The sequence below is a fragment of the Eleutherodactylus coqui genome, chromosome 1 (genome assembly GCF_035609145.1).
Source record: "Eleutherodactylus coqui strain aEleCoq1 chromosome 1, aEleCoq1.hap1, whole genome shotgun sequence".
NCBI classification, from domain to species: Eukaryota; Metazoa; Chordata; class Amphibia; order Anura; family Eleutherodactylidae; genus Eleutherodactylus; species Eleutherodactylus coqui.
In genome coordinates, this window is record NC_089837.1 from 189,118,610 (window position 1) to 189,146,203 (window position 27,594).

Consider the following 27,594-nt stretch of genomic DNA (forward strand, 5'->3'; position numbering starts at 1 on the left):
TTTCATACTCTACTTATAAATGGCTTTTTTTTTATTTCTCATGCAACTTATTGTGTCAAGGAACAATAGGTTGGTACTTTCATAATGAATGTCAGCAGCCCCCCACCTTGTTTTCTTCCACTGGTGTGTACTGTTTTCTAGAAATGTAGTCATGCTACTTTAAAGTTGTAATGTTAGTGGAGTGAGTTTTTTTTAATTAAAAAATCTGGAAAAGAGAAAATATTTTTGCAAACAAGCATTTGTTTTATTAACAGATTACATTACATTTGTGACAATGAAAGCTGAAATCTTGAAAAATGCTTGGAAAATAGTTAAACAGAATATAGACATTCATTTTCTATTGCTGGCTCTCGATGATTTAGATGAAGCATAATTGCATATTGGATATGCAGAAGTTTATGCACAGGTAAGAAAAACACCTTATAGCACAACTAGTAGAAAATCTGGCACTCAATTTTCTGCTCAAAAAGTTATAATTTATTAAAAGCAATACTTTACTAAGCGATAATGAGAAGTGAATGCAGTCTTACAGTCAGCAAGAAAAACCATAGCTGAATCATAGGATTCTTGCTGAGTGTAAATGCTCCCTGCTCACACTTCACATAGAAGGTGAAGCACTGAGCAAGAAGCCTGTGCTCCAACTATGCTCTCTGCCTGCCTAAACGCTCTGCACGAGCATTAACGACCTTAGCAGTGACGTCAGCGTTCATGTAGTCGTTTAGTTGACTCTTGTCCCGTCTAAATGGGAGACTCACTTTTTTTGCGAGCCAGTATAAAAAACAGACCTTCGTAATCAACTATATCAGTGATAACCTTTTTAGGCAGGTAATTCTCTTCCTCAATGACAAAACCAGCATTATTCAGTGACTCCTTTATATCATCTATATCTACTTTAAAAACAAAGAACTTTTGTTCCCCCAGCTTGTAGTAGCTCATATTCACTACTGTAAAAAGTATTAGCTGCCCTCCAGGTTTCAGACTGCATGTGAATTTCTTCAGGTTTCTCTGGAGTTCTTCCTTAGTTTTACTAACTACGTTTAATTTCCAGAGACTGAGGACGCAGTCAACTTCTGGAAGTTGAGTAATAACAGAACTATTTTCAAAGTCATCCCATTCAATAACTCCTTTAATTGATTTTCTTACTTGTGCTTCTTTTTCTTGCCATTTATCTCTAAAATGAAACAAAAAACATTTAGAATTTCAAATTATATATCAGAATTTTATTCAGGCTAACAATCATGCAAATATGCAATTCTGTTATTTAGTATTCAGATATCCAATTTATAATCGAAATATCTACAAATCACATTGGGAAAAATAGACGCAAGTATGAAAGGATAATCTGAGAAACAACAAAGCCCTCAGACCTGGTCAGTACATGTTCCAGTTATGCTCATGGTGTTTCATAGCAGGAGTAACATGATAATAATTTAAAAATGCAAAAGCAAAAGGTATTTTTGTATGCAGGTATACAAAGTGAAAGATCAACTATTTTCCAATTACAAAATATAAAAATGACCAGTGCTTCAGAACTTAAAGGGGTTGTCCCGCGGCAGCAAGTGGGTCTATACACTTCTGTATGGCCATAATAATGCACTTTGTAATGTACATTGTGCATTAATTATAAGCCATACAGAAGTTATAAAAAGTTTTTCACTTACCTGCTCCGTTGCTAGCGTCCTCGTCTCCATGGTTGCCGTCTAATTTTCGCCGTCTAATGGCCAAATTAGACGCGCTTGCGCAGTCCGGGTCTTCTTATCTTCTCAATGGGGCTCCGTGTAGCTCCGTGTAGCTCCGCCCCGTCACGTGCCGATTCCAGCCAATCAGGAGGCTGGAATCGGCAATGGACCGCACAGAAGAGCTGCGGTCCACGGAGGAAGAAGATCCCGGCGCCCACCGGTAAGTATAGAAGTCACCGGAGCGCAGGGATTCAGGTAAGCGCTGTGCTATTTTTTTTTTTAAGTCCCTGCATCGGGGTTGTCTCGCGCCGAACAGGGGGAGGGGGGTTGGAAAAAAAAAACCCCGTTTCGGCGCGGGACAACCCCTTTGTTAAATGGGATTTTTTTTTAATAGTCAACATTTGTTAGTGAACTAAAATATGCCTTCAAAAAATCCTCAAAGTGAATGTGAGGGCATATTTTACATAAAGCCACCAAAAATAGATGTTTGAATGGAAGGTTCATATTCTATTCTCTAAGCACACCAACAACTTTCCTATAGTGTCAATGTCAGGATCAGGAATCTATAAAGAAGTTTGGAAGCATTTTTTTATGTTACTGTTGCTATAAAATTTAGCTTAGGCCTAAACCCCGGGAAGGGGAGGGGTCTTGTGATTTATATCTTTAAAATGCTCCTTATTAGGAGTATGAACTTTGTGGAAAGAATCCCCAGGTTGTGTCTTCAGAGGAGTAGCTAATCGCATGGCTCTACATAACTATTAAGGATTTGTAGCTCAGTCTTTTTGTAAAAATATTTTTCATTGCAATACATATTTTTATGGCTACATACAAATTAAGACTGTGAAATATTTGAATGTGTTTTTGAAAGTTACTGAAAGTAAATCTACCTGTTCCCTTCAAGCTCGCAGACTTTTTGAAAGACAAAGGACCAGTCAGTGGCCCCTTCTTTTTTCTCCAGCCATCTCTTTAAATGTTTTCTATGATGATCTGTGAACTTCACCATGAAAATCTCCTTCATTTGGTTGCTGGCTGAAATCAACTGGTAGATTACTGCTGCTTTGCTTATATCAAGTAAAGTGTCTCCTTTTACTTTGCCTGTGGTGGAGAATAAAACATAAATAATCAAAAAGACGCAGTGGAGCCAGGCAGAAGAATTACACAAAAAACTATGTGCCCGAAAAGGCCTTTGACCGAGTGGACGGGCAATACATGGAAGCAGCCTTATCACGTTATAATATCCCCAGTGAGTTATCCCCATTTTTACACTGTATGCACATCCTTATGCTAAGCTGAAGGTTAACAAGATGCTATCTCCGCCTTTTGATATAAAAAAATGGCACTCGCCAGGGATGTCCTCTTTCTCCCACCCTCTTCTTTCTAGTTCTCGAACCCCTGCTGCAGAGGGTCAGACAGGACCCCCTTATCCGGGGCCTGGACTTTGAGGAGGGTTCTATCTCCACAGCTGCTTTCGCAGACGATATCGTCTTCCTGATCACAGATCCGGTAATTGGTCTCCCTTAGAGATGAGCGAACGCGTTCGTCCGAGCTTGCTATTCGTGCGAATATTAGGGTGTTCGGGATGTTCGTTATTCGTAACGAACACCATGCGGTGTTCTGGTAAATTAAACTTTCTTCCCTGAGACGTTAGCGCTTTTTTTTGGCCAATATAAAGACAGGGAAGGCATTACAACTTCCCCCTGCAACGTTTAAGCCCTATACCACCCCCCTGCTGTGAGTGGCTGGGGAGATAAGGTGTCACCCGAGTATTGAAATCTGCCCCTCCCGCTGCTCGCTATGGATGCATTCTATATGCGCTCAATGGGGCCAGCGGCAGCAGCGCTGACCCCATTGAGAACATATAGAAGACAAATCCTTCTTCTCTGGCACAGCTGTAACAGCTGTAGCAGAGAAGAACGATGTTTGCCCATTGAATTCAATGGAACCGGCAATACAGCCGACTCCACTGAATGCAATGGGCTGCCGGTGATCGCAGGATGAATGGTCGGAAAGGGGTTAAATATATAACCCCTTTCCTGCAATTCATCCAGAAATGTGTTACACTAAAAATATATACCGGCGTATAAGGCGACGGGGCGTATAAGACGACCCCCCAACTGTCACCTTATACGCCGGTAATACAGTGGAGCAAAGAATAAAAAGCATTACTTACGTTTTTAGATGATCTGCGGCGCTCCTGCAGGCTGTCACTCCCTCCTGGTCCACGGCAGACAAGCTTTCTCCACGAAAGACTTTAAATCCCTGCCTCCAGAAGCACATGTGCCTTCAGCCAATCACAGCCAATGACAATGATGTCATTGAATGGCTGTGATTGGCTGTGTTTCTGGAGGCGGGGATTTCAAGCCTTGAAATCCCCGCCTCCAGAAACACAGCCAATCACAGCCATTCAATGACATCATTGTCATTGGCTGTGATTGGCTGAAGGCACATGTGCTTCTGGAGGCAGGGATTTAAAGTCTTTCGTGGAGAAAGCTTGTCTGCCGTGGACCAGGAGGGAGTGACAGCCTGCAGGAGCGCCGCAGATCATCTAAAAACGTAAGTAATGCTTTTTATTCTTTGCTCCACTGTATTACCGGCGTATAAGGTGACAGTTGGGGGGTCGTCTTATACGCCCTGTCGCCTTATACGCCGGTATATATTTTTAGTGTAACACATTTCTGGATGAATTGCAGGAAAGGGGTTATATATTTAACCCCTTTCCGACCATTCATCCTGCGATCGCCGGCAGCCCATTGCATTCAGTGGAGTCGGCTGTATTGCCGGTTCCATTGAATTCAATGGGCAAACATCGTTCTTCTCTGCTACAGCTGTTACAGCTGTGCCAGAGGAGGACGATCTTTATGCTGACAGTGGGGGGGGGGGGGCTGGCACTCTTGCCGCTATTGTGGCTTAATAGTGGGACCTGTGAACTTGAGATGCAGCCCACCATGTAGCCCCTCGCCTGCCCTATCCGTCACTGTGTCATTCCCATCACTTTCCTGAATTGCCCAGATTTTCACACATGAAAACCTTAGCGAGCATCGGCGAAATACAAAAATGTTCCGGTCGCCCATTGACTTCAATGGGGTTCGTTGTTCGAAACGAACCCTCGAGCATCACGGGAAGTTCGTTACGAATAACGAACACCCGAACATTTTGGTGTTCGCTCATCTCTAGTCTCCCTCAACTCATTTCCCTCTTAGAGAAGTTTGGAACGATCTCTAATTTTAAAATTAACTTTGGCAAATCTACAATCCTCAATATATCTATCTCTGAGACACGTTGTAAGGCCATTAAAGACAGTACTCCCTTTGCTTGGTCGGAAAACTCTATAGACTATCTTGGTATTAAAATAACAAAAAAAGCTAGACTATACGCAATGAATTTCCCTCCCCTGCTAACAAAAGTTAGGAGTCTTTTGAGAGCTTACGGTCTCCCTCTAATATCATGGTTCAGGAGGAAAAATATTCTGAACACCTATATTTTACCCCTAATTCTGTACAAAATTCATGTTACCATTTCCCTTCCGAGACCATTTTTAAAAACCTACTCTCGACCTTCATAGGCTATATATGGAGACAGAAGAGACTGAGGTTGGCTTTTAGCCTCATGATGAAGACGGTGTAGAGGGGGGAAATCGGTCTGCTAAACGTTCACGACTTTTATAGAGCTTCCCAGCTGAGCTACTGGACAGATCTAGTTGTACCAAAAAGAGATCAGCTACTTCAATCTTTAGTGCGGGGTTCACATAGTATGACCTTTTTTGAGTACTTGTGGTGTCCTTCAAAGCAGACATACAACGGCAGCAAGTTCAACTCCTTACTACTTGGCCCCTGCGTGATCTGGGATGCCCTGAGAGACTCTCTGGCTCCTGTCCCTTCCACAGTTACCTCTTTAAAGCTGATTAATAAGATTCTAGGGAAGAACTTAGACCCCTGCACGATAGCACTCTGGAGTAAATTTGAAGGTTTGCAGCTCAAAGACCTTCAAGCCCTGGCTCACCTTAAAGCAGATAAAATTTTACCTACCCTTCTGCCTTGCCACAGCCTGTCCTTCTTACTGGTGGCCCACATTACTAGGGCATTGGGTGACTTTATCAGGCTACACAAGTCCACCAGACCCTTAACCCCCTTTGAGAAAATTCTGGAAGACAATAGTTTAAATTTGAGGAAAATTGCCAATCTAAGGAAAAATTTCGTACCCCTCCTGCCACCTCTAAACCTACTTTCATAATCTTGTGGGAGAAGGAACTCGGCATTACACTTTCCGAGAAGGACACTCGCCTTGCCCTGAGGACAGCTTTCGGACACTCTCCTTGTATCTTATCACGGGAAAATCATTATAAACTACTTGTGAGGTGGTACGCGACACCTCAATGGCTGTTTGACCATAAACTAACTCCTCACAATAGATGTTGGAGATGTGATCGAGGCATTGGCTCATTTCTACATATTTGGTGGGAGTGTCCGTTGGTTGTATCCTTCTGGCAGAAGGTTGAGGAGGTTATGAGAAGGCTATCTTCTGTTGAGTTGACTGTTACCCCGGAAATGGTGTTTTTAAGGTGGCCAGCTGCGCATTTTCACTCTTCGAAAAATAAGCTATTGGCCTTATTGACGCTGCCAAGGCCCTGCTTCCGCGCCTTAGGCTTCAAAAAAACATCTCTGACTCTTGAGCAATGGATAGACCAGGTTGATCTTGATCTAGTTTATGCAGCTTGATCTAACCCAGCCGACACTATTGAAGATAGGACAGAGCGGCATAGGCAATTTATCATATATGCTATTTGGCATCTAATAATTGAAGAAGCCACATATAGGGGTCTCATATCCATCTTGGAGAAATTAATACTGTAGTGCTTCTTATATCTACATCATGCAAACACTGGTTTCATATGCTTAGTTCTGTATCCAAACACCATTTATGGTTCCTGATGAGTCCTCATTATAAAACGCGTTGAACAACCTAATAAACAGAACTGAACTATATAATAAACGAACAACCTAATAAACAGAGCTGAATGATGTAATAAACAGAACTATATATACACGAAATGAGAAGGACATGTAAAAGAGCTGTATAGTCCATCTGATTGCCTTCGCCTCAACTACAGGCAGTGAATATTTATCATTCCACAGCCGAGTGTATTTTTCGGAAAGCTACTGTTGGACAAAAACAAACCTAACAATAGCTAGACAATATATGAACCTAATTCAATACGCAAGAGAGCTGCATAACTGACCTGATTGCTTTTGCCCTATGGACATGCAGTGGCTGTCTATCATTCCACTGGTGTTCTCCATATAGGAAACTATTGTTTATGTTAATTAGCTCTCTGCCATTTACCCTCAGAGGATTAGTGAATAGAGATAAGGGTCCCAGCAATAGTGACAGGGCCCCCATCCTTCCTCCTCTGTTTTATTCTTTCTTGCACTTTTTGACATTTTGTTAAAATCTACCTCTATTGTCACTTGTTTTTTTTTGTTGGTTTCTTGGTCCTTTTATGTTGATTCTATAATAGAATTTTAATAATAAAATATTATATCTATAATAAAAGTTATATTTTAGGGGGGTTTTGGGATCTCTTCCGCATCAGTGACTTTATTTTGGCATAATAACTTAAATTAGGTGATACTCAAAGGACATCATAGCCTTATGAATTAGATATGCTCAATTGTATATACGATTAGAGATGAGCGAGCACCAAAATGCTCGGGTGCTCGTTACTCGAGACGAACTTTTCGCGATGCTCGAGGGTTCGTTTCGAGTAACGAACCCCATTGAAGTCAATGGGCGACCCGAGCATTTTTGTATATCGCCGATGCTCGCTAAGGTTTTCATTTGTGAAAATCTGGGCAATTCAAGAAAGTGATGGGAATGACACAGCAACGGATAAGGCAGGCGAGGGGCTACATGTTGGGCTGCATCTCAAGTTCTCAGGTCCCACTATTAAGCCACAATAGCGGCAAGAGTGCCCCCCCCCCCCCCCCCCAACAACTTTTACTTCTGAAAAGCCCTTATTAGCAATGGATACCTTAGCTAAGCACCACACTACCTCCAACAAAGCACAATCACTGCCTGCATGACACTCCGCTGCCACTTCTCCTGGGTTACATGCTGCCCAATCCCCCCCCCCCCACGACCCAGTGTCCACAGCGCACACCAAACTGTCCCTGCCCAGCCTTCAGCTGCCCTCATGCCACGCCACACTCATGTCTATTTATAAGTGCGTCTGCCAGAGGAACCGCAGGCACACACTGCAGAGGGTTGGCACGGCTAGGCAGCGACCCTCTTTAAAAGGGGTGGGGCGAAAGTCCACAATGCTGTACAGAAGCAATGAGAAATCCAATCCTGTGCCACCTCCATCTGGAGCTGCACACGTGGGCATAGCAATGGGGAACCTATGTGCCACACACTATTCATTCTGTCAAGGTGTCTGCATGCCCCCGTCAGACGGCGTTTATTTATAAATAGTCACAGGCAGGTACAACTCCGCAATGGGAATTACGTGTGCACCCACAGCATGGGTGGCTCCCTGGAACCCACCCACTGTACATAAATGTATCCCATTGCAGTGCCCTGGACAGCAGAGCTAACGTCAGATGAAATGCAGGTGGGCTTCGGCCCACACTGCATGCCCCAGTCAGACTGGGGTTCTTTAGAAGTGGAAACAGATGCATTTACAACTCCCTGTGGACCCACACCATGGGTGGGTGCCAGGAAGCCACCGGCGGTACATAAAAATATCCCATTGCATTGCCCATCACAGCTGAGGTAGTAATGTCATGTTTAATGCAGGTGGGCTTCGGCCCACACTGCATGCCCCAGTCAGACTGGGGTTCTTTAGAAGTGGAAACAGATGCATTTACAACTCCCTGTGGACCCACAGCATGGGTGGGTGCCAGGAAGCCACCGGCGGTACATAAAAATATCCCATTGCATTGCCCATCACAGCTGAGGTAGTAATGTCATGTTTAATGCAGGTGGGCTTCGGCCCACACTGCATGCCCCAGTCAGACTGGGCTTCTTTAGAAGTGGAAACAGATGCATTTACAACTCCCTCTGGACCCACAGCATGGGTGGCTCCCTGGAACCCACCGGCGGTACATAAAAATATCCCATTGCAGTGCCCAACACAGCTGATGTAACGTCAGCTGTAATGCAGGTGGGCTAAAAATTAATTTGATTACACTGTAGGCGAGGGCCCACAAAAATTGCTGTATCAACAGTACTAATGTACATCAGAAAAATTGGCCATGGCCAACCAAGAGGGCAGTTGAAACCCATTAATCGCTTTGGTTAATGTGGCTTAATTGGTAACTAGGCCAGGAGGCAGCCCAGTTAAAATAAAAATTGGCTGAGGTGAAAGTTTCAACGCTTTAATGAGCATTGAAACGTATAAAAATTGTTTAGAAAAATTATATGACTGAGCCTTGTGGGCCTATGAAAAATTGCCCGTTCGGCGTGATTATGTGAGGTTTCAGGAGACGGAGCAGGAGGAGGAGGAATATTATACACAGATTGATGAAGCAAAAAGGTCCCCGTTTTGGATGGTGATGGAGAACGATGCTTCCATCCGCGGGTGCAGCCTACGTATTGCTTAGGTATTGCTGCTGTCTGCTGGTGGAGAAGAGAAGTCTGGGGAAATCGAGACTTTGTTCATCTTGATGAGTGTTAGCCTGTCGGCACTGTCGGTTGACAGGCGGGTACGCTTATCTGTGATGATTCCCCCAGCCGCACTAAACACCCTCTCTGACAAGACGCTAGCCGCAGGACAAGCAAGCACCTCCAGGGCATACAGCGCGAGTTCAGGCCACGTGTCCAGCTTCGACACCCAGTAGCTGTAGGGGGCAGAGGCGTCACGGAGGACGGTCGTGCGATAGGCTACGTACTCCCTCACCATCCTTTTACAGTGCTCCCGCCGACTCAGCCGTGACTGGGGAGCGGTGACACAGTCTTGCTGGGGAGCCATAAAGCAGTCAAGGGCCTTAAAGAGTGTTGCCCTGCCTGTACTGTACATGCTGCCTGATCTCCGCGCCTCCCCTGCTACCTGGCCCTCGGAACTGCGCCTTCGGCCACTAGCGCTGTCGTATGGGAATTTTACCATCAGTTTGTCCGCCAGGGTCCTGTGGTATAGCAACACTCTCGAACCCCTTTCCTCTTCGGGTATGAGAGTGGAAAGGTTCTCCTTATACCGTGGGTCGAGCAGTGTGTACACCCAGTAATCCGTAGTGGCCAGAATGCATGTAACACGAGGGTCACGAGAAAGGCATCCTAACATGAAGTCAGCCATGTGTGCCAGGGTACCTGTACGCAACACATGGCTGTCCTCACTAGGAAGATCACTTTCAGGATCCTCCTCCTCCTCCTTCTCCTCCTCCTCAGGCCATACACGCTGAAAGGATGACAGGCCAGCAGCATGTGTACCCTCACCAGTGGGCCAAGCTGTGTCTTCCCCCTCCTCCTCATCTTCCTCCTTCTCCTCCTCCTCCTCACCGCGCTGAGATATAGACAGGAGGGTGCTCTGACTATCCAGCGACATACTGTCTTCCCCCGGCTCTGTTTCCGAGTGCAAAGCGTCTGCCTTTATGCTTTGCAGGGAACTTCTCAAGAGGCATAGCAGAGGAATGGTGACGCTAATGATTGCAGCATCGCCGCTCACCACCTGGGTAGACTCCTCAAACTTTCCAAGGACCTGGCAGATGTCTGCCAACCAGGCCCACTCTTCTGAAAATAATTGAGGAGGCTGACTCCCACTGTGCCGCCCATGTTGGAGTTGGTATTCCACTATAGCTCTACGCTGCTCATAGAGCCTACATGTGGAGCGTATAGTTCCACCGTGTGGGTACGTCGCACAGCAGTCGGTGCACTGGCAGATTAAACTGATGTTGCAGGGTGCGCAGGGTGGCAGCATCCGTGTGGGACTTGCGGAAATGTGCGCAAAGTCGGCGCACCTTTCCGAGCAGGTCTGAAAGCGTGGGTAGCTTTTCAGAAAGCGCTGAACCACCAAATTAAAGACGTGGGCCAGGCATGGCACGTGTGTGAGGCTGCCGAGCTGCAGAGCCGCCACCAGGTTACGGCCGTTGTCACACACGACCATGCCCGGTTGGAGGCTCAGCGGCGCAAGCCAGCGGTCGGTCTGCTCTGTCAGACCCTGCAGCAGTTCGTGGGCCATGTGCCTCTTATCTCCTAAGCTGAGTAGTTTCAGCACGGCCTGCTGACGCTTGCCCACCGCTGTGCTGCCACGCCACGCGACACCGACTGCTGGCGACGTCCTGCTGCTGCTGACACATCTTGATTGCATGACAGAGGTTGCGTTGGAGGAGGAGGAGGAGGAGGGTGGTTTAGTGGAGGAAGCATACACCACCGCAGATACCACCACCGAGCTGTGGCCTGCAATTCTGGGTGTGGGTATGACGTAAGCGGTCCCAGGCTATGACTCTGTCCCAAGCTCCACTAAATTCACCCAATGTGCCGTCAGGGAGATATAGTGGCCCTGCCCGCCTGTGCTTGTCCACGTGTCCGTTGTTTAGTGGACCTTTGCAGTAACCGCGTTGGTGAGGGCGCGTACAATGTTGCGGGAGACGTGGTCGTGCAGGGCTGGGACGGCACATCGGAAAAAGTAGTGGCGACTGGGAACTGAGTAGCGCGGGGCCGCCGCCGCCATCATACTTTTGAAGGACTCTGTTTCCACAACCCTATACGGCAGCATCTCCAGGCTGATAAATTTTGCTACGTGCACGTTTAACGCTTGAGCGTGCGGGTGCGTGGCGGCGTACTCGCGCTTGCACTCAAACACTTGCGCTAGCGACGGCTGGACGCTGCGCTGACAGACATTGCTGGATGGGGCCGAGGACAGCGGAGGTGAGGGTGTGGGTGCAGGCCAGGAGACGGTAGTGCCTGCGTCCTCAGAGCGGGGTTAGATCTCAGTGGCAGGTAGGGCACAGGGTTAGAGGCAGCGGTGCAAACCGGAGGCAGTGAACGGCCTTCGTCCCACCTTGTGGGGTGCTTGGCCTTCATATGTCTGCGCATGCTGGTGGTGGTGAGGCTGGTGGTGTTGGCTCCCCGGCTGATCTTGGCCCGACAAAGGTTGCACACCACTGTTCGTCGGTCGTCTGCACTCTCAGTGAAAAACTGCCAGACCTTTGAGCACCTCGGCCTCTGCAGGGTGGCATGGCGCGAGGGGGCGCTTTGGGAAACAGTTGGTGGATTATTCTGTCTGGCCCTGCCTCTACCCCTGGCCACCGCAGTGCCTCTTGCAACCTGCCCTGCTGCTGCCCTTGCCTCCCCCTCTGAAGACCTGTCCTCAGTAGGCGTAGCAAACCAGGTGGGGTCAGTCACCTCATTGTCCTGCTGCTCTTCCTCAGAATCCTCGGTGCGCTCCTCCCTCGGACTTAATGCCCTTACTACTACCTCACTGATAGACAACTGTGTCTCATCGTCATCGGCCTCCTCACCCACTGAAAGGTCTTGAGACAGTTGCCGGAAGTCCCCAGCCTCATCCCCCGGACCCCGGGAACTTTGCAATGGTTGGGCATCAGTCACGATAAACTCCTCTGGTGGGAGAGGAACCACTGCTGCCCAATCTGAGCAGGGGCCCGAGAACAGTTCCTGGGAGTCTGCCCGCTCCTCAGAATGTCTCATTTTCATGGAGTGAGGAGGCTGGGAGGAAGGAGGAGCAGCAGCCAGAGGATTCTGAGTTGCAGCAGTGGACGGCGCAGAACTCTGGGTGGACGATAGGTTGCTGGAAGCACTTTCTGCCATCCACGACAGGACCTGCTCACACTGCTCATTTTCTAATAAAGGTCTACCGCGTGGACCCATTAAATGTGCTATGAATGTGGGGATGCCATAAACGTGCCTCTCTCCTAATCCCGCAGCAGTCGGCTGCGATACACCTGGATCAGGAGCTCAGCCTGTGCCCACACCCGGACTAGGGCCTCCGCGTCCTCGGCCGCGCCCACGTCCTCTAGGCCTACCCCTACCCCTCAGCATGCTGTATTACCAGGAATGCAGAAACACAACGCTGTAATGAAATGTGCCGCTTATTGGCCTGTGGTTGGAGGCTGACTTCGCTTACGGAACGCCAGGAAATAATTTGGCGCAAGCCTGCTGTAACACTTAGCTGGCTGCGTATTTATTTGGAGAACTACTACCCCCAAGCAGACACGGACCCAGAACACTGAGCACAGTGACAGGCAGGCCAAATAGATTTTTTTTCAATATTTTTTTGAAAAGGACCACTGCGTATATTCAATCTATAATATATGTCTTCTGTCCCTGCCTACGCAATTCTGTCCCTGGACTGTGTCACGGAACTGCAGTGTTGCACTGTTATTAACTGCAACAGACCGGTGATTTCAGAGCCAGGAAATAATTTGGCGCAAGCCTGCTGTAACACTTAGCTGGCTGCGTATTTATTTGGAGAACTACTACCCCCCAGCAGACACGGACCCAGAACACTGAGCACAGTGACAGGCAGGCCAAATAGATTTTTTTCCAATATTTTTTTCAAAAGGACCACTGCGTATATTCAATCTATAATATATGTCTTCTGGCCCTGCCTACACAAATCTGTCCCTGATGTGTGTGTCACTGAACTGCAGTGTTGCACTGTTATTAACTGCAACAGACCGGTGATTTCAGAGCCAGGAAATAATTTGGCGCAAGCCTGCTGTAACATTAAGCTGGCTGCGTATTTATTTGGAGAACTACTACCCCCAGCAGACACGGACCCAGAACACTGAGCACAGTGACAGGCAGGCCAAATAGATTTGTTTCCAATATTTTTTTGAAAAGGACCACTGCGTATATTTAATCTATAATATATGTCTTCTGGCCCTGCCTACACAATTCTCTCCCTGGAGTATTACTGCAGGGCGCAATGCTCTGCACGGCCGATATACCAAAAAAAAAAAATAGTGCAACACTGCTAAAAGCAGCCTCCACACTACTGCACACGGTTAGATGTGGCCCTAAGAAGGACCGTTGGGGTTCTTGAAGCCTACAATAACTCCTGACGCTCTCCCTGCCTCCACACTTCTGTCTCTGGACTATTACTGCAGGGCGCAATGCTCTGCACGGCCGATATACCAAAAAAAAAAAAATGTGCAACACTGCTAAAAGCAGCCTCCACACTACTGCACACGGTTAGATGTGGCCCTAAGAAGGACCGTTGGGGTTCTTGAAGCCTACACTAACTCCTAACACTCTCCCTATAGCAGCTCCGGCACCAATAGCACTGTCCCTCAGCTATCTCACAACGCATCTGAGACGAGCCGCGGGAGGGGCCGATTTTTATACTCGGGTGACACCTGATCTCCCCAGCCACTCACTGCAGGGGGTGGTATAGGGCTTGAACGTCGCAGGGGGAAGTTGTAATGCCTTCCCTGTCTTTCAATTGGCCAGAAAAGCGCGCTAACGTCTCAGAGATGAAAGTGAAAGTAACCCGAACATCGCGTGGTACTCGTTACGAGTAACGAGCATCCCGAACACGCTAATACTCGAACGAGTATCAAGCTCGGACGAGTACGTTCGCTCATCTCTATATACGATGCGTCTAAGTAGACTACACCTGAAACCGAGATGATAGCTTTTAAAGTTTCTCTTCTTCTGAAGCACATTTATTAAGTACATGAAGAACAATACATTAGAACCTGAATTTTTTTTTTGTTACTGCTGACCGTCATTTTGTAAATGTTAAAGAGTGGCTGAAGAAATGATGTTCTTAACCCCTTAAGGACCAGGCTGTTTTGTGCCTTAAGGACCAGACACTTTTTAAGGATTTTATCCATGTGGTAGTTTTACTACCCTATTTTTTTCCTTTAGCTATCAAAATTATTTTTGCTGCGTTTTTTTTCATGACATATAGAGCTATTTTTTTAATATCTTTTTTGCTGACTTTTTTTTCCGTTTTTTAGTTTTATTTAGCGCAAAAAGCTAGAAACAAATGATTTCTTAACATTTATAGTTATTTTTTTTTATTAGCATATTTACACTAAAATATAGTAGTAGAATGGATTCCTAATTTTGTTTCAGACGGTTTGATATAGAATATGTATGGTTTTCGATTATAGGGCGCTTATAGCTACGTTTTTGGTTGGCGTCGGTTTTCGGTTATTTTCTTTCTTTTGTATGTATTGTTGTTTTAGAAATTTGTTTTACTTATGTATATAATTATGTTTTTACTATCTATGTCCCCCATGATGTCATGTAAGACCTCTGGGGGACATTCACATGCTTTTTATTTTTTTTTATTTATCACTTTCCCACTGTAGCTGAGGCATCCATAGGAGCCCCAATTACAGGGGAAAGCAACCCCTATAGTGACATTAGTCACTGGCAGAGCTGGCCAGGGTCTAGTATGACCCTCCAGCTCTGCTGTAGCAGGGAACCCTGGCGGTCACATGGCCCCCCGGCTCCCGTAGTGAAAGTTACCTGTTACTTTCACTTTCTAGTACACAGTGCTCATTGAGCACTGTGTACTCAGGGAAGCAGAAGGCAGAAAGGGTTAAATACCCCTACTGCCTTCTTCTCGAGTTATCAACTGTCACTAACAGCTGATAACCCGTTCTTGCCACTGCTTGCAGAGACAAGAGACTTGAAGCCCAGGACTAGGCACCGTAAATTTACAGTGCCTGGTCCTAAACGGGTTAAAACATTTCACTGAGGTAGAGTTTCCTCAGTTATATGCACCACTGTGTAGTGTGTATAAATAGATATTATCCACTTACTGCAGATAAGGATTGCTAACAGAGCGCTGAATCTGATGAAGCTGCATCTGTGGTGAAACATCTCTGTGGGGCTTAGTTTTGATTTTTTTACTAACAGAGGGTTGGGCTCACTTGAAGATTTTCAACACTTGAAGTGATGGCAGCAGTGGTTACATAAGCACACCATCATCCCATTTATTTCAATGGGACCAAATTGGGAAGGCTAGACAATTAGGTCAGAGCATCTCCACAACAGGGGGTCTTGTAGGGTATTTTCAGTATACAGATGTTAATATTTACCTAATGTGCACCAAGATAAATCAGTTATAAAATAATGGATGCCCAACGAACATTGATTTGTGAGTAGAACAAACACTAATCCTCTGATGTGTTCAAACAAAAAAGCAGAAACTGTTTATAAAAGGTTATTCTAACAATGATACAATAAGGTCAGAACACAAAGTATATTACAGTCTCCTGCGCGTGGGGCTGCGTAGTCTCAGACCCATCACTGTGCCACTACTGACCCCTGTCTACTTCTGGACATGCCTAGAATGAAGATTAAAGAAGGTGTCTAGCTTTATTTTCACCATCTGGATGGCCGGATTATTGTAAATCACTTGCATGGGAAGAGATAGAAACCAGATGTACTGAAGAAGGCAAGCTGGTGGAAATCGTGTGATGTTCTGGGCAATGTTTTGCTGAGTACCTTTGGATTCTGGCATTCATGTGGATGTAATTTTGACATACTGCCTACATAAACATCGTTTCAGACCAAATACACCCCTTCATGGCAGTGGTTTGACCTAATAATAGCCGCCTCTTCCAGCAGGTCGGAGAAACAAAGGCTTTGAGATGTTCACTTGTCCTCCAAATTCTCCAGATTTCAATCTGATCAAGTATCTGTGGGATGTGCTCGCAAAGTCCAATCCATTGAGACAGAGGTAGCCAGGGTCACGATGGCTACTGGGCCGCTGTGCTGAGGGGGCGCAGAGGCAAGCGATTACCAGCTTCTGCGCCCTTGGCCTATTCAGACTACCAGCCGGGGTGCTGCAGCTCCCCAGCCGGTAATCACGCAAACAGCGTTGTTAGTGGAGCTGATCCAGAACGCACACTCTGACATCAGTGTGTTCACTCAGTAAACTGCTCCCCTGAGTCCTCTCCTCCTTAGTTTTTCAGGAGAGAAAAACAGAGGAAATGTTCCAGGCTCACATTCTGATATCAGTGTGCACACGGGATCAGCACCAAGAAGATTAGGAGTGGTACTGACTGCAAGGAATAGTTAAGTATATGGGTTGGGGGGCTATTATTATTGGGGCTACTAAGAGGGTTATTATTACTGGGACTACTGTGGGGGACACTATTACTACTGGGGCCACTGTGGGAGTCTCTATTACTACTGAGGCCACTGTGGGGGGGGGGGGGGGTCACTATTACTACTGAGGCAACAATAGGGGTCACTGTTACTACTGGGGCCACAATAGGGATTACTATTACTGCTGGAGACAATATAGGGGTCAATATTTCTACTGGTGGGCATGGAGGCTCTAGTACCCTGTTGTACCGCCTCTAGCTTGGATACAAGATGTGAAATGGTGGCACACAGGTTCGGTATGGTATGGTATGGTATCCTCCAGCATATCATTCTACATTTGCTGTAACTGAGCCTCTAGATCAGTGATGGCAAACCTTTTAGGGACCGAGTGCCCAAACTGCAACCCAAAAACCCACCTATTTATCGCAAAGTGCCAACACAGCAGGGGACGGGGCTTAGCACAATGTACGATTTTACCTCTTTCATCCTAAAAAGGACAGGGCCGCTTCAAAATAGACAGCATGCAGATTTTGACTGCTTTTTGGATGCGGAAATACTGCAGAATGTCCCAAGCGGGAATTTCTGTGGAAAATTCTGCAGCATTTCTGCATCTAAAAAGCAGTCAAAATCTGCACGCTGTCTATTTTGAAGCGGCCCTGCCCATTTCTGCCACATGTAAACCTACCCCAGAGGTAACAGCGACACCCCCAGTGGCCCCCAGAAGAACAGCGACCCGCAGCAGAACAGCGACACCCCTCAGCGGCCCCCAGCAGAACAGCAACAACCTCCAGCAGCCCGAGCAGAACAGCGACACCCCCCAGCGTAACAGTGACAGCCCCCAGTGGCCCCCAGCGTCACACTGACACCCCCCAGCATCACACTGACACCCCCCAGCACCACACTTACACCCCCCCAGCGTCACACTGACACCCCCAGCAGCCCCCAGCGTCACACTGACACACGCCAGCAGCTCCCAGCATCACACTGACACCCCCTAGTGGTCCCCAGCGTCACACTGACACCCCCCCCCCCAGCAGCTCCCAGCGTCACACTGACACCGCCCTGCGGCCCCTATTGTCACACTGACACACACCAGCGTCACACTGACACCACCCAGCAGCCCCCAGCATCACATTGACACCCCCCAGCAGCCCCCAGCGTCACATTGACACCCCTCAGCAGCCCCCAGCATCACACTGACACCCCCCAGCAGCCCCAAACATCACACTGACACCCCCCAGCAGCTGCCAGCATCACACTGACACCCCCCAGCAGCCCCCACTGTCACACTGACACCTCCCAGCGGTCCCCAGCGTCACACTGACACCCCCGAGCGGCTCCCAGAGTCACACTGACACCCCCCAGCGGCTCCCAGCATCACACTGACACATCTCTGTGGCCCCCATCGTCATACTGACAACCACTAGCGTCACACTGACACCCCCCAGCGTCTCCCAGCGTCACAGTGACAACTCCCAGCGTCACTCTGACACCCCCCAGCAGCCTTTAGCATCACACTGACATCCCCCAGCGGCCCCCAGCAGCACACTGACACCCCCCAGCGGTCATCAGCATCACACTGACTCCCCCCAGCGGCCCCCAGCGTCGCACTGACTCCCCCCAGCGGCCCCCAGCGTCGCACTGACACCTCCCAGCATCACCTCCCCCCCCCCCCCCACACCCCCCCCACTTACTCACAGTTATGGTGCGCTCTCCTCTTGCAGCCTCTGCAGCTCCCAGGGTCGGCGCTGTCCTCTGTCCCGGCGCTCCCTGTCTCGCCGCTGACCTCTATGCCAGGGCAGCTTGCCAGGCCCTGCACTGCCCGTGGCAGCGCTCCCGGCCTTGGGCCCGCTGCCCCCAGCCAATCAGAAGCTGGGGGCGTTAGTCAGTTGGGTGACAGGTGTATTACGTCGCCACCCCTTACTGCCGGTGGCGACGTAATACACCAGCATGGGGAAAAAAATATTAATATGCGTACTGAGGAGACGTCGGTGGGAGAAGAATCCCGGCTGCACACTAACATTACAGTGTGCGCCGGGATTGGCGCTGCTAGCAGCGCAGCTGTGTGAATGCGGGCAGGGGAGCCGTGGCTCCCTTGCCTGCATTCACATGTGGTGAGCAGCCGATGGCGTCGCGTGCCAGCAGGGAGTGCTCTGCGTGCTGCCTCTGGCACACGTGCCATAGGTTCGCCACCAGTGCTCTAGATCATGTAAACTCGTAAGCTGGGAAAGTTGATGTCCCATATGGTCCCATACAAGTCTCTGCAGCCCTATCTTTCTGCATACTCTTGCATCGCATCTCCTATTGTTTTCAATCGGGCCAATGGCAACAACGCACCATGTGTTAGGTGCACATGATGCAATGCAAGACTTCCCCATTGTCAGCCACAGCAGAGGATCACTACTTTCCTGGAGTGATGCAAGATGTTTTTGATAGAAAAATGCCTTGCATCCACGGCAAAATCTCAAACTGGTCAGCATGATTTCGGGTTGTGATTCATGACCCCATATGGAACTAATTTCTGTGAAATTAGCCTAAGGGCTGCAACAAATTTTTATGTAGTCCAGGAAATTAGTTGTGTTTCAAAAGCTTATGCCAAGGGGCTAGATCATGTATGTAAATTCATACATGATCTAGCCCTGTTTTGCAGCTGTAGGCAGCACAGTTTAGGTATGGATACTGGTACAGGGAAGGGGAGAGCCGGCTGAACTTTTGCACTAAGGCCCCTGAGCCTTTAGTTACGCCCCTGCATGGAGACCCCCACCAAATCTTAAAAAGTAACTGCATATTTTAAAGAACTTAACATGCCAGAGCTACACATCAAAAGTTTTGATCAGTAGGGGTCTGGGTGCTGAAGCCCTCGTTGATTGCTCAATGGAAGCTGCTGCAGCACTCGCCTAAGCACTGTGCTACTTCAGGTGTCTGCTGCCTGTCTCCTCTTAGCAATTAAAAACAGATGCATGACAATGACAATTCTGTTCATCTTCAGCTGACAGGCAGCAAAGACAGGTGAAAGGGCACAGCACTTAAGTGAGAGATGCAGCACCTTCATTTGAGTGATCAGCAGGGGTCTCAGCACCCACATCCCAAATTTCTGACATGTCACACTTAAAAAGTGCAGTTACTCTTTAAAGGATTTGCTGCTAACGTCTTGTGCAAAATATGCCAGGATACATTCCGAGGTCTTAGAGTCCAGGCATCAACAAGACAGAGCCATTGATTCCTGCAGCCTGGGAGCTTATACCCCAAATTTACCCACTTCGAAACTGGTTAAAGAGCCAAAGAAACAACAAGACTGATAGCTGGCATTTGGTGGTAAAAGGCCTAGGCGGATTTATTAGCAAAACCTTCAATAATAGTAACAACATATTTGCCCAAGTCCTCATTTAACCAGACTAAGCATCAAATGTGCTGTCATGCCCTACATAGACTTACATGCAGATGAACATATCAGTCACCCTCACACCCTGAAGGAAAGAAAACTGAAGAATAGGGCCTGACTCCACTTTAACAGCAGAACCATTAAAGGGGTTGTCCCGCGGCAGCAAGTGGGTCTATACACTTCTGTATGGCCATATTAATGCACTTTGTAATGTACATTGTGCATTAATTATGAGCCATACAGAAGTTATAAGAAGTTTTTCACTTACCTGCTCCGTTGCTAGCGTCCTCGTTTCCATGGAGCCGACTAATTTTCGCCGTCTAATGGCCAAATTAGCCGCGCTTGCGCAGTCCGAGTCTTCTTGTCTTCTCAATGGGGCCGCTCGTGCAGGATGCCGACTCCGTGTAGCTCCGCCCCGTCACGTGCCGATTCCAGCCAATCAGGAGGCTGGAATCGGCAATGGACCGCACAGAAGAGCTGCGGTCCACGGAGGGAGAAGATCCCGGCGGCCATCTTCAACCGGTAAGTAAGAAGTCACCGCAGCGCGGGGATTCAGGTAAGCGCTGAGCGGTTTTTTTTTTAAGTCCCTGCATCGGGGTTGTCTCGCGCCGAACGGGGGGGGGGGGGTTGAAAAAAAAAAACCCGTTTCGGCGCGGGACAACCCCTTTAATCAACCCTTCACCCAAAACAGTCAACTATCCTGCCCAGACATAAAATCCACATAAACCCAAATACAGTCATTCAGAGCAAGTTCAAAAAAACACGTGACCTACAGGTTTAAATCACAAACTGAATAAAAACATTGTTTTCTTTTTTTAATTTCCAACTGGCTTTTTTTAAATTAGCAATAATGACAATACTGAACAAAACATCAATATCTAAATAGTAATTTTTAGCAAAATTAACTTTGTTGCAACAGTACCCTCTGGAATATTCTAATGCTTTCTATTCTTTTGACTCCTTTGTTTTATATATATGCCTGTATATTTTTGTATATTCTTTTCTTAAATGCATCATAAATCTTTGGACCACTACGTGTTAACTCAGTGTACCAAAGATAAAACCACCACCTACCAAGCACAGACGCGGCCACAATTCAGCCCTACCAACTATTAATACCGTTCCTGGGCGGGAGGGTTTTCAGAATTTCACTGCTTCACCTTCCCAAGCTTTCTGTGGGCCTTCCCACCCACATGACCTACTTGCGCTCCTCTGAGCATCATCAAGGTGCTCCCTTGATGATTAGTCACAGAACTAGGCATGTTTCCTGAAGCCTGAGAGCTTGTACCTTAAATTTGCACACTCTGAAACTGGTGAAGTTGCCGAAGAAAACTGACATTAGGTGATAAAAGGCCAAGGTGGTGTTTGAGACTGAGGACAGTTCCCTGAGCAATTCCATTATTCACTGATACCACAAGTAGTAAATTAAGTGGAATTTATTGTATTCTTTCTTGGGCACCACACTCAATGGTAAAATTCAAAGATCATCAATTGTGAGCAAATTTTCCACCATTAGCATAGGTAAAGACATTAAAATTTGCACTAGTATGGAGTTGCGTTTGCCCACTTACTAGGTCTCACACATAGAATTATTCCCTATGTTGCATTTGAGCTGCCCTCAACCAAGATGGCCCAGACGCCTTCAAGCCACTGCCCCACTCCACCAAGGAGGCGTAGCCAGCATTACATCACTCTGAGGAACTCTGACGACCTGACTTACGCAGGGATCGAACTTGCAACCTTCAGGCCGTGGGCAAGAGCTTACACTCTGCGCCACACGAAGTTCACCAAAGTGTGTCCCACATATTATTGTTATACTCCATATAACAAAATATATGTGAATGCATGTTTAAAGTCTTTTGCAAATAGGACTGATCGGTATGAATGTTGATTGGCTAACAGAGGAACACTCCCCTCTGACAGGGAGGGATTAGAGATACTATTTAAGACAGGCTGGTTAGCCTCTGTCAGTATGCCCCGTCCTACCATCAAGGCCGGAGGCGCTGCTCCTTTTATACTATGTTTCTTGTGCTCATACATTAAGCTGCAAAACAACCCTTATGGACCATTTATCTCTATGTCCTGGGTCAATACAAAAGCCAAATTGAGCACATTTAAGTTTGGTTCGTTTGGTGTGCTCCCAGTAGTTTGTCAGTGTTCATTGAAGATCCTTTAACATCTACCTTGAGCTGTGAGCACTGCACTCCCACCTGTGGAGCACAGTGTCGAAAAGCCCTAGCCATTTGGAATGCTTTTTGTCAGCAATCCATGTTCATCGCATTGGCTTCTCGGGCTTTAACTTTCCTTCTGGCTCATACATTTTACTTACCTTGAGGCTTGATTGGCTACATACTAATCTTAAGACTCTAACCGGAAAACGGGCCCTGTCTAAATATCTCATAGACAAAGTCTACTTTAGAGGCTTTTCTCCTCATTTCACTTTTGTGATCATACCTAGTAGCAAATACGTGATCAAGTACTCAAAGAATTTGAATCTGGTCCGGGCTAATGCATGTTGGCATACCCATTTCAAAGCTGACATACTCTAGCCCTAGGACACATATACTGACATAGGATATATATTTTTTAGAACAGACCGGTCTCTGTATATATCCCACTTACAAATGGTTGAGCTCAGTTTTTCAACGAACCACTTGAGCACATACGTTATACTCTTAATGAACTAACGAACCAGTTCATCACAAACTCAATACTCCTGATGAACCGCTATCATCTTGCGGAGAAACGCGTCGAGTCACAATAGTTATATATAAAACACCTCCATATCAAGCACACAGGAGTGCGCTATAATTGAGTATAATCTCCATAAGAGTTTTCACTCTATTGAGGAAACTTCTTTACTTACCTTACGGATTGTTGTAGTCCATCTGAATGTAGCCTCTGCACCCTACATCAAGTAGTTACTGTATTTCTCTTTAGAATTATTACACTAATAAATTGGGGCAACATCGCATCCAATACAATTGATTGTGTAATAGTTCACATCAGTGGAGTTAATACTATCTTCTGGTCCATGTACCATTAGATCGCTCTCCAGAACGTATATAAGTAACTACTTTTATACTGAACTTTAAGAACGACAGAGTTCTATTGGCTAATATTCAAGTGATGGACTGCCTCTTTGTTCAGAAACATAGTTTTTAGAACTATCATTGAGTGAAAATACACACATACAACCTTAGCTTCAATAGCAAAACGTGGTTTTGTGTCTTTACACTCTTTGCATCAATTCCTATCCCGAGGGATTTTTGGAAATTTATTTATGTTTGTCGCCCACTAGTGTCTCTTATTTTAACACGTTAATAAAGTTTACATGTTTTAATCCTAACTGTGAAGGGCATTTCTATAGCAAAGATATTTTGGGATTTCTCTGCCTCTGTGAATAACACTTGACCTTTATGGCAGGCTTTTTGTCTTCCAATATTAACGTCAATAACTGGCTCCAAGAAGCCAACTCAGTCTTCTCAGATAAGTCATATAATCCGAGTCTATCTAACCCGACTGTTCGCACTAGCTTCAAAAATCTCACGAAACATTATAAAGAATATCTACGAAGCTGGTGGGAGGTCCAAGGTCTCCAAAAATATGCTGAACAGAAAATTATACCGAGAGGTCTAAAAAACATTGTTCTGCCCCCACCACGCTTTAGGAATAGCGAATTCATGAAGAAGTGGGATGAGGTTACCACAGAATCATCCCTAAAATTGATACAATTACTTCTAGATGAAGAGAGAGTCACCCTGGAAAGGAATCAAAAAATACTTGAAGACCAAATAACTCAGACAAAAAAATTCATTTCTGATCCTGAGTTTACCACCAAAGAAAAAATCCTAAAGGACCAAATTGATAAGTACACACAGTATATCAAAGAACGTAAACACAAATCCTTCCTACGTGACTTACAAGATTCCCGGGAAGATAAAACTCGTGACAATCCAAGACCTGTTACTGATACAGAAGCTAGTTCATCAGATTTGGATCTATCTGAAACAGAAGGTCCGAGAAACTATAGGAGCCATTTTCCTACGCGCCACAATAAGGCACGCCGTCCTTATAAAGGCAAAGGGAGAGGACAAGGCCAAAAAGGCTTCTTGGATCAACCGATCTGTGAATATTTTTTAAGGGGAAATCGAGTTCCCTACAATCCGCGCTAAGTGATTCCTACGTCAGCGAAGGTTCTGACAAAATGCAAATTATCAATTTATCGAAACACACTTTATCTAAACATGAAATCAATGTTTTGGAGAGGGGGATGTCCTTTGTCCCGACGACACGCTACGACCCGTTCGTCTGGATGAAGGACGTCTCCCTCTTTCTCAGAAAACTAAGATGGAGGAAACACTTTGTCCAAAAAAACAAAAATCGTACCGAGGAACTAGGCTTGTCTTTGGAAGATCTAGAAGGGCTGGAAATCCTCGAAGCTCTAGAGAATGAGGATCTGAGAATCGGCCCATTTACAGATTTAAAACCAGCTAATAAATCATCACCGCCAAACATCTATGCTCCAGAACTGGATATGTTTGAGATGCTAGTCCTAAGAGATCTGAAAACACTACAGAAGAACACTACACCACAAAATATGACGAAAGAAGAATTCTAGGCACTGAATTCACTGAAAAACAATGAAAAGCTCATTAGTAAATCATCTGACAAGGGGGGAAACGTTGTCCTTATGGACGTTTCCCAATATACACAAATGTGTCATAACATTCTAAAAGACACTAATACATATGAGATACTAACAAAGGACCCCACTGTTGAATTCACAGCCGAGTTGAAAGCTTTATTGATGAATGCCAAGGACAAACAACTAATAAATAAATCTGAATATGATTTCATGTCCAATAAATCACCTAGAGTTTCGACCTTTTATGCATTACCCAAGGTCCACAAGGGCCTTGACCCTCTGAAGGGTAGGCCTATTGTTTCTGGCGTTAATAACCTCACACAGAATGTAAGTCTCTATTTAGAGAAGATCCTGAGGCCATTTGTGTCCCAATTACCATCTTATACTAGGGACACCATGGACCTTTTACGCCAGTTACAAGGCCTGCATGTCGAACCAGGTACCCTAATCGCCACCCTCGATGTGGAAGCTTTGTATAGCTCCATCCCACACGAGGGAGGTTTGAAGGCTACCGAATATTTCCTCTCACAGAGAGGACGATTCATGTCAGACCACAATACGTTTGTATTGCCCATGCTACACTTCATCCTTTCACGGAATTTCTTCCTGTTTGATCGCGAGTACTTCCACCAGCTCAGGGGACCGCGATGGGGACGCCTTGTGCCCCATCGTACACAAATCTCTACCTGGGCTGGTGGGAGGAAAGGATCGTGTTCTCAGACAAATATCAACATTGGACACAATATATCTTGTTTTGGACAAGATATATTGATGATATCTTTATCCTATGGACCGGTGACATATCTCAATTTAACCAATTTGTGGCTTCACTTAACATCAATGATCTCAACCTGAAGTTTACATCAGCCATTAACACAAAGTCAATTGAATTCCTGGACCTGACGATCCAAATTAATCAAGACGGTACGATTTCAACAAGCCTTTTCCGGAAACCAACATCTACAAACAGCTTGCTACGCTGGGATAGCTTTCATCCCTGGAATTTGAAAAGATGCATACCAAAAGGCCAGTACTTGAGACTCAGGAGGAACTGCTCCGATCTGACCTCCTACGATCAAGAGAGTCATAAGTTAGAAGAAAGATTTCGTCAATGTAAATACCCGAAAGACTTATTAGACCAGTCATACTCTTCAGCGAGACAAAAAGATCGTGAGTCCCTGTTAATACCTCGGGAGCGGGAATCGCAATCGATCACTCGAGTTATTGGCACTTTCGATACGGCAAGCAAGGAGGTCCGCAATATCTTCACAAGATATTGGGATATCCTGTTAAAGGACAAAGATATCAGTAAACATATAGCTAAATCTCCCTCCATCACATATCGTAGAGGTATGAATCTTCATGATCATTTGATCAAAAGCCACTTTGTCAATAGGAGATCAGAGAACTGGTTGATTAAAGGCATTCCAGATGGCACTTTCCCTTGTGCCAGGTGTACAGCGTGTTCATTTGTATCAAAATCTAAATATTTCACGTCCTCAACCACCAACAAGACTTACTCTACTAAGAGTTTTATCAATTGCACTACCCACAATATCGTTTATCTAATTACATGTGTGTGCCGCATACAATATGTGGGTAAGACCAACCGTGAATTTAGAAGGCGCATCCTCGAACATGTCGGCAATGTCAGAAGAAAGGAACATACACCGGTTGCCAACCACGTCTGGGAGTTCCATGACGGGGACCCAAGTTGCTTGACCTTTCAAGGCGTCGAATTCGTGCGACGTGATATTAGAGTCGGAGATACGGAACGGCTCCTTCTACAAAAAGAGGCGATGTGGATATACCGCCTCGACACCACAAAACCTAAGGGGCTCAATGACCACTTAGTATTTAATTGCTTCTTATAAAATTGACTTTACTGAACTGGAAGACATATCTCTTTTACATGTAAAGGTCTCATATCCTTATATTCCTCCCTATTAGTCCATCTTTCACCACCGATCACTTCATTCCTAACCTCCTATTATGTACTGTTCTGGAGCCTGTCTCTTATAAAAATATGTAGGGCAAGATGACAAATCCGCTGTGGCAAGTCTGTGTGCACCCACAGCATGGGTGGCTAGCAGGAACACACAGACAGTACATAAAGAAATCCCATTGCAGTGCCCCGGATAGCTGAGGTTACGTGAGAGAAAATACATGTTGGCTGCGGCCCACAATCCATGCCCTAGTCAGTCGGGTTTTTTGGGGGGCCGAAAAGGTAGAACACCGCGGTGGGAAGACTTAGTGCACCCATAGTATACACAGACCCCTGTAATATTCCTGTAGCAAAGGTATAAGCTGACCCCGGTAACAGTTATGTTGCAGAAGTCTAGGGAGACCCCCATTAACATTTCTGTAGAAACAGTAGAGTCAGACCCCAGTAACATTTCATTAGCAGAAGTATAGGCAGACCCCTGTAACATTTATGTAGCAGCAGTATTGGCAGACCCCTGTAACATTTGTGTAGCAGCAGTATATGCAGACCCCTGTAACATTTCAGTAGCAGCAGTACAGGCAGAGCCCAGTATTTGTAACATTTCAGTAGTAACAGTATAGACAGACCGCAGTAACATTTCTGTTGTAACAGTATAGACAGAGCCGAGTAACATTTCTGTAGTAACAGTATAGGCAGACCCCAGTAACATTTATGTAGCAGAAGTATAGGCAGACCCCTGTAACATTTCTGTAGCAGCAGTATAAGCAGACCCCCTGTAACATTTACGTGGCAGAAGTATAGGCAGACCCCAGTACCATTTTTGTAGCAAAAGTATACGCAGACCCCCTGTAACATTTACATGGCAGAAGTATAGGCAGACCCCTTTAACATTTATGTGGCAGAAGTATAGGCAGACCCC

The 27,594-nt window shown here is 46.2% G+C and overlaps 1 protein-coding gene across 1 annotated transcript in view; it reads right to left on the bottom strand.

The window, feature by feature from the left end:
• Positions 1–248: 248 nt before the first annotated feature.
• Positions 249–27,594, bottom strand: part of LOC136628716 (nicotinamide N-methyltransferase-like) — a 320,553-nt gene continuing 293,207 nt past the window's right edge. Inside the window, exons 2-3 of the mRNA XM_066604838.1 lie at positions 2,567–2,774; positions 249–1,171 (exon numbers count right to left, since the gene is read on the bottom strand). Coding sequence (XP_066460935.1) covers positions 739–1,171; positions 2,567–2,774 — 641 coding nt within the window. The 3' untranslated portion in view covers positions 249–738. The remainder of the gene's footprint in view (positions 1,172–2,566; positions 2,775–27,594) is intronic.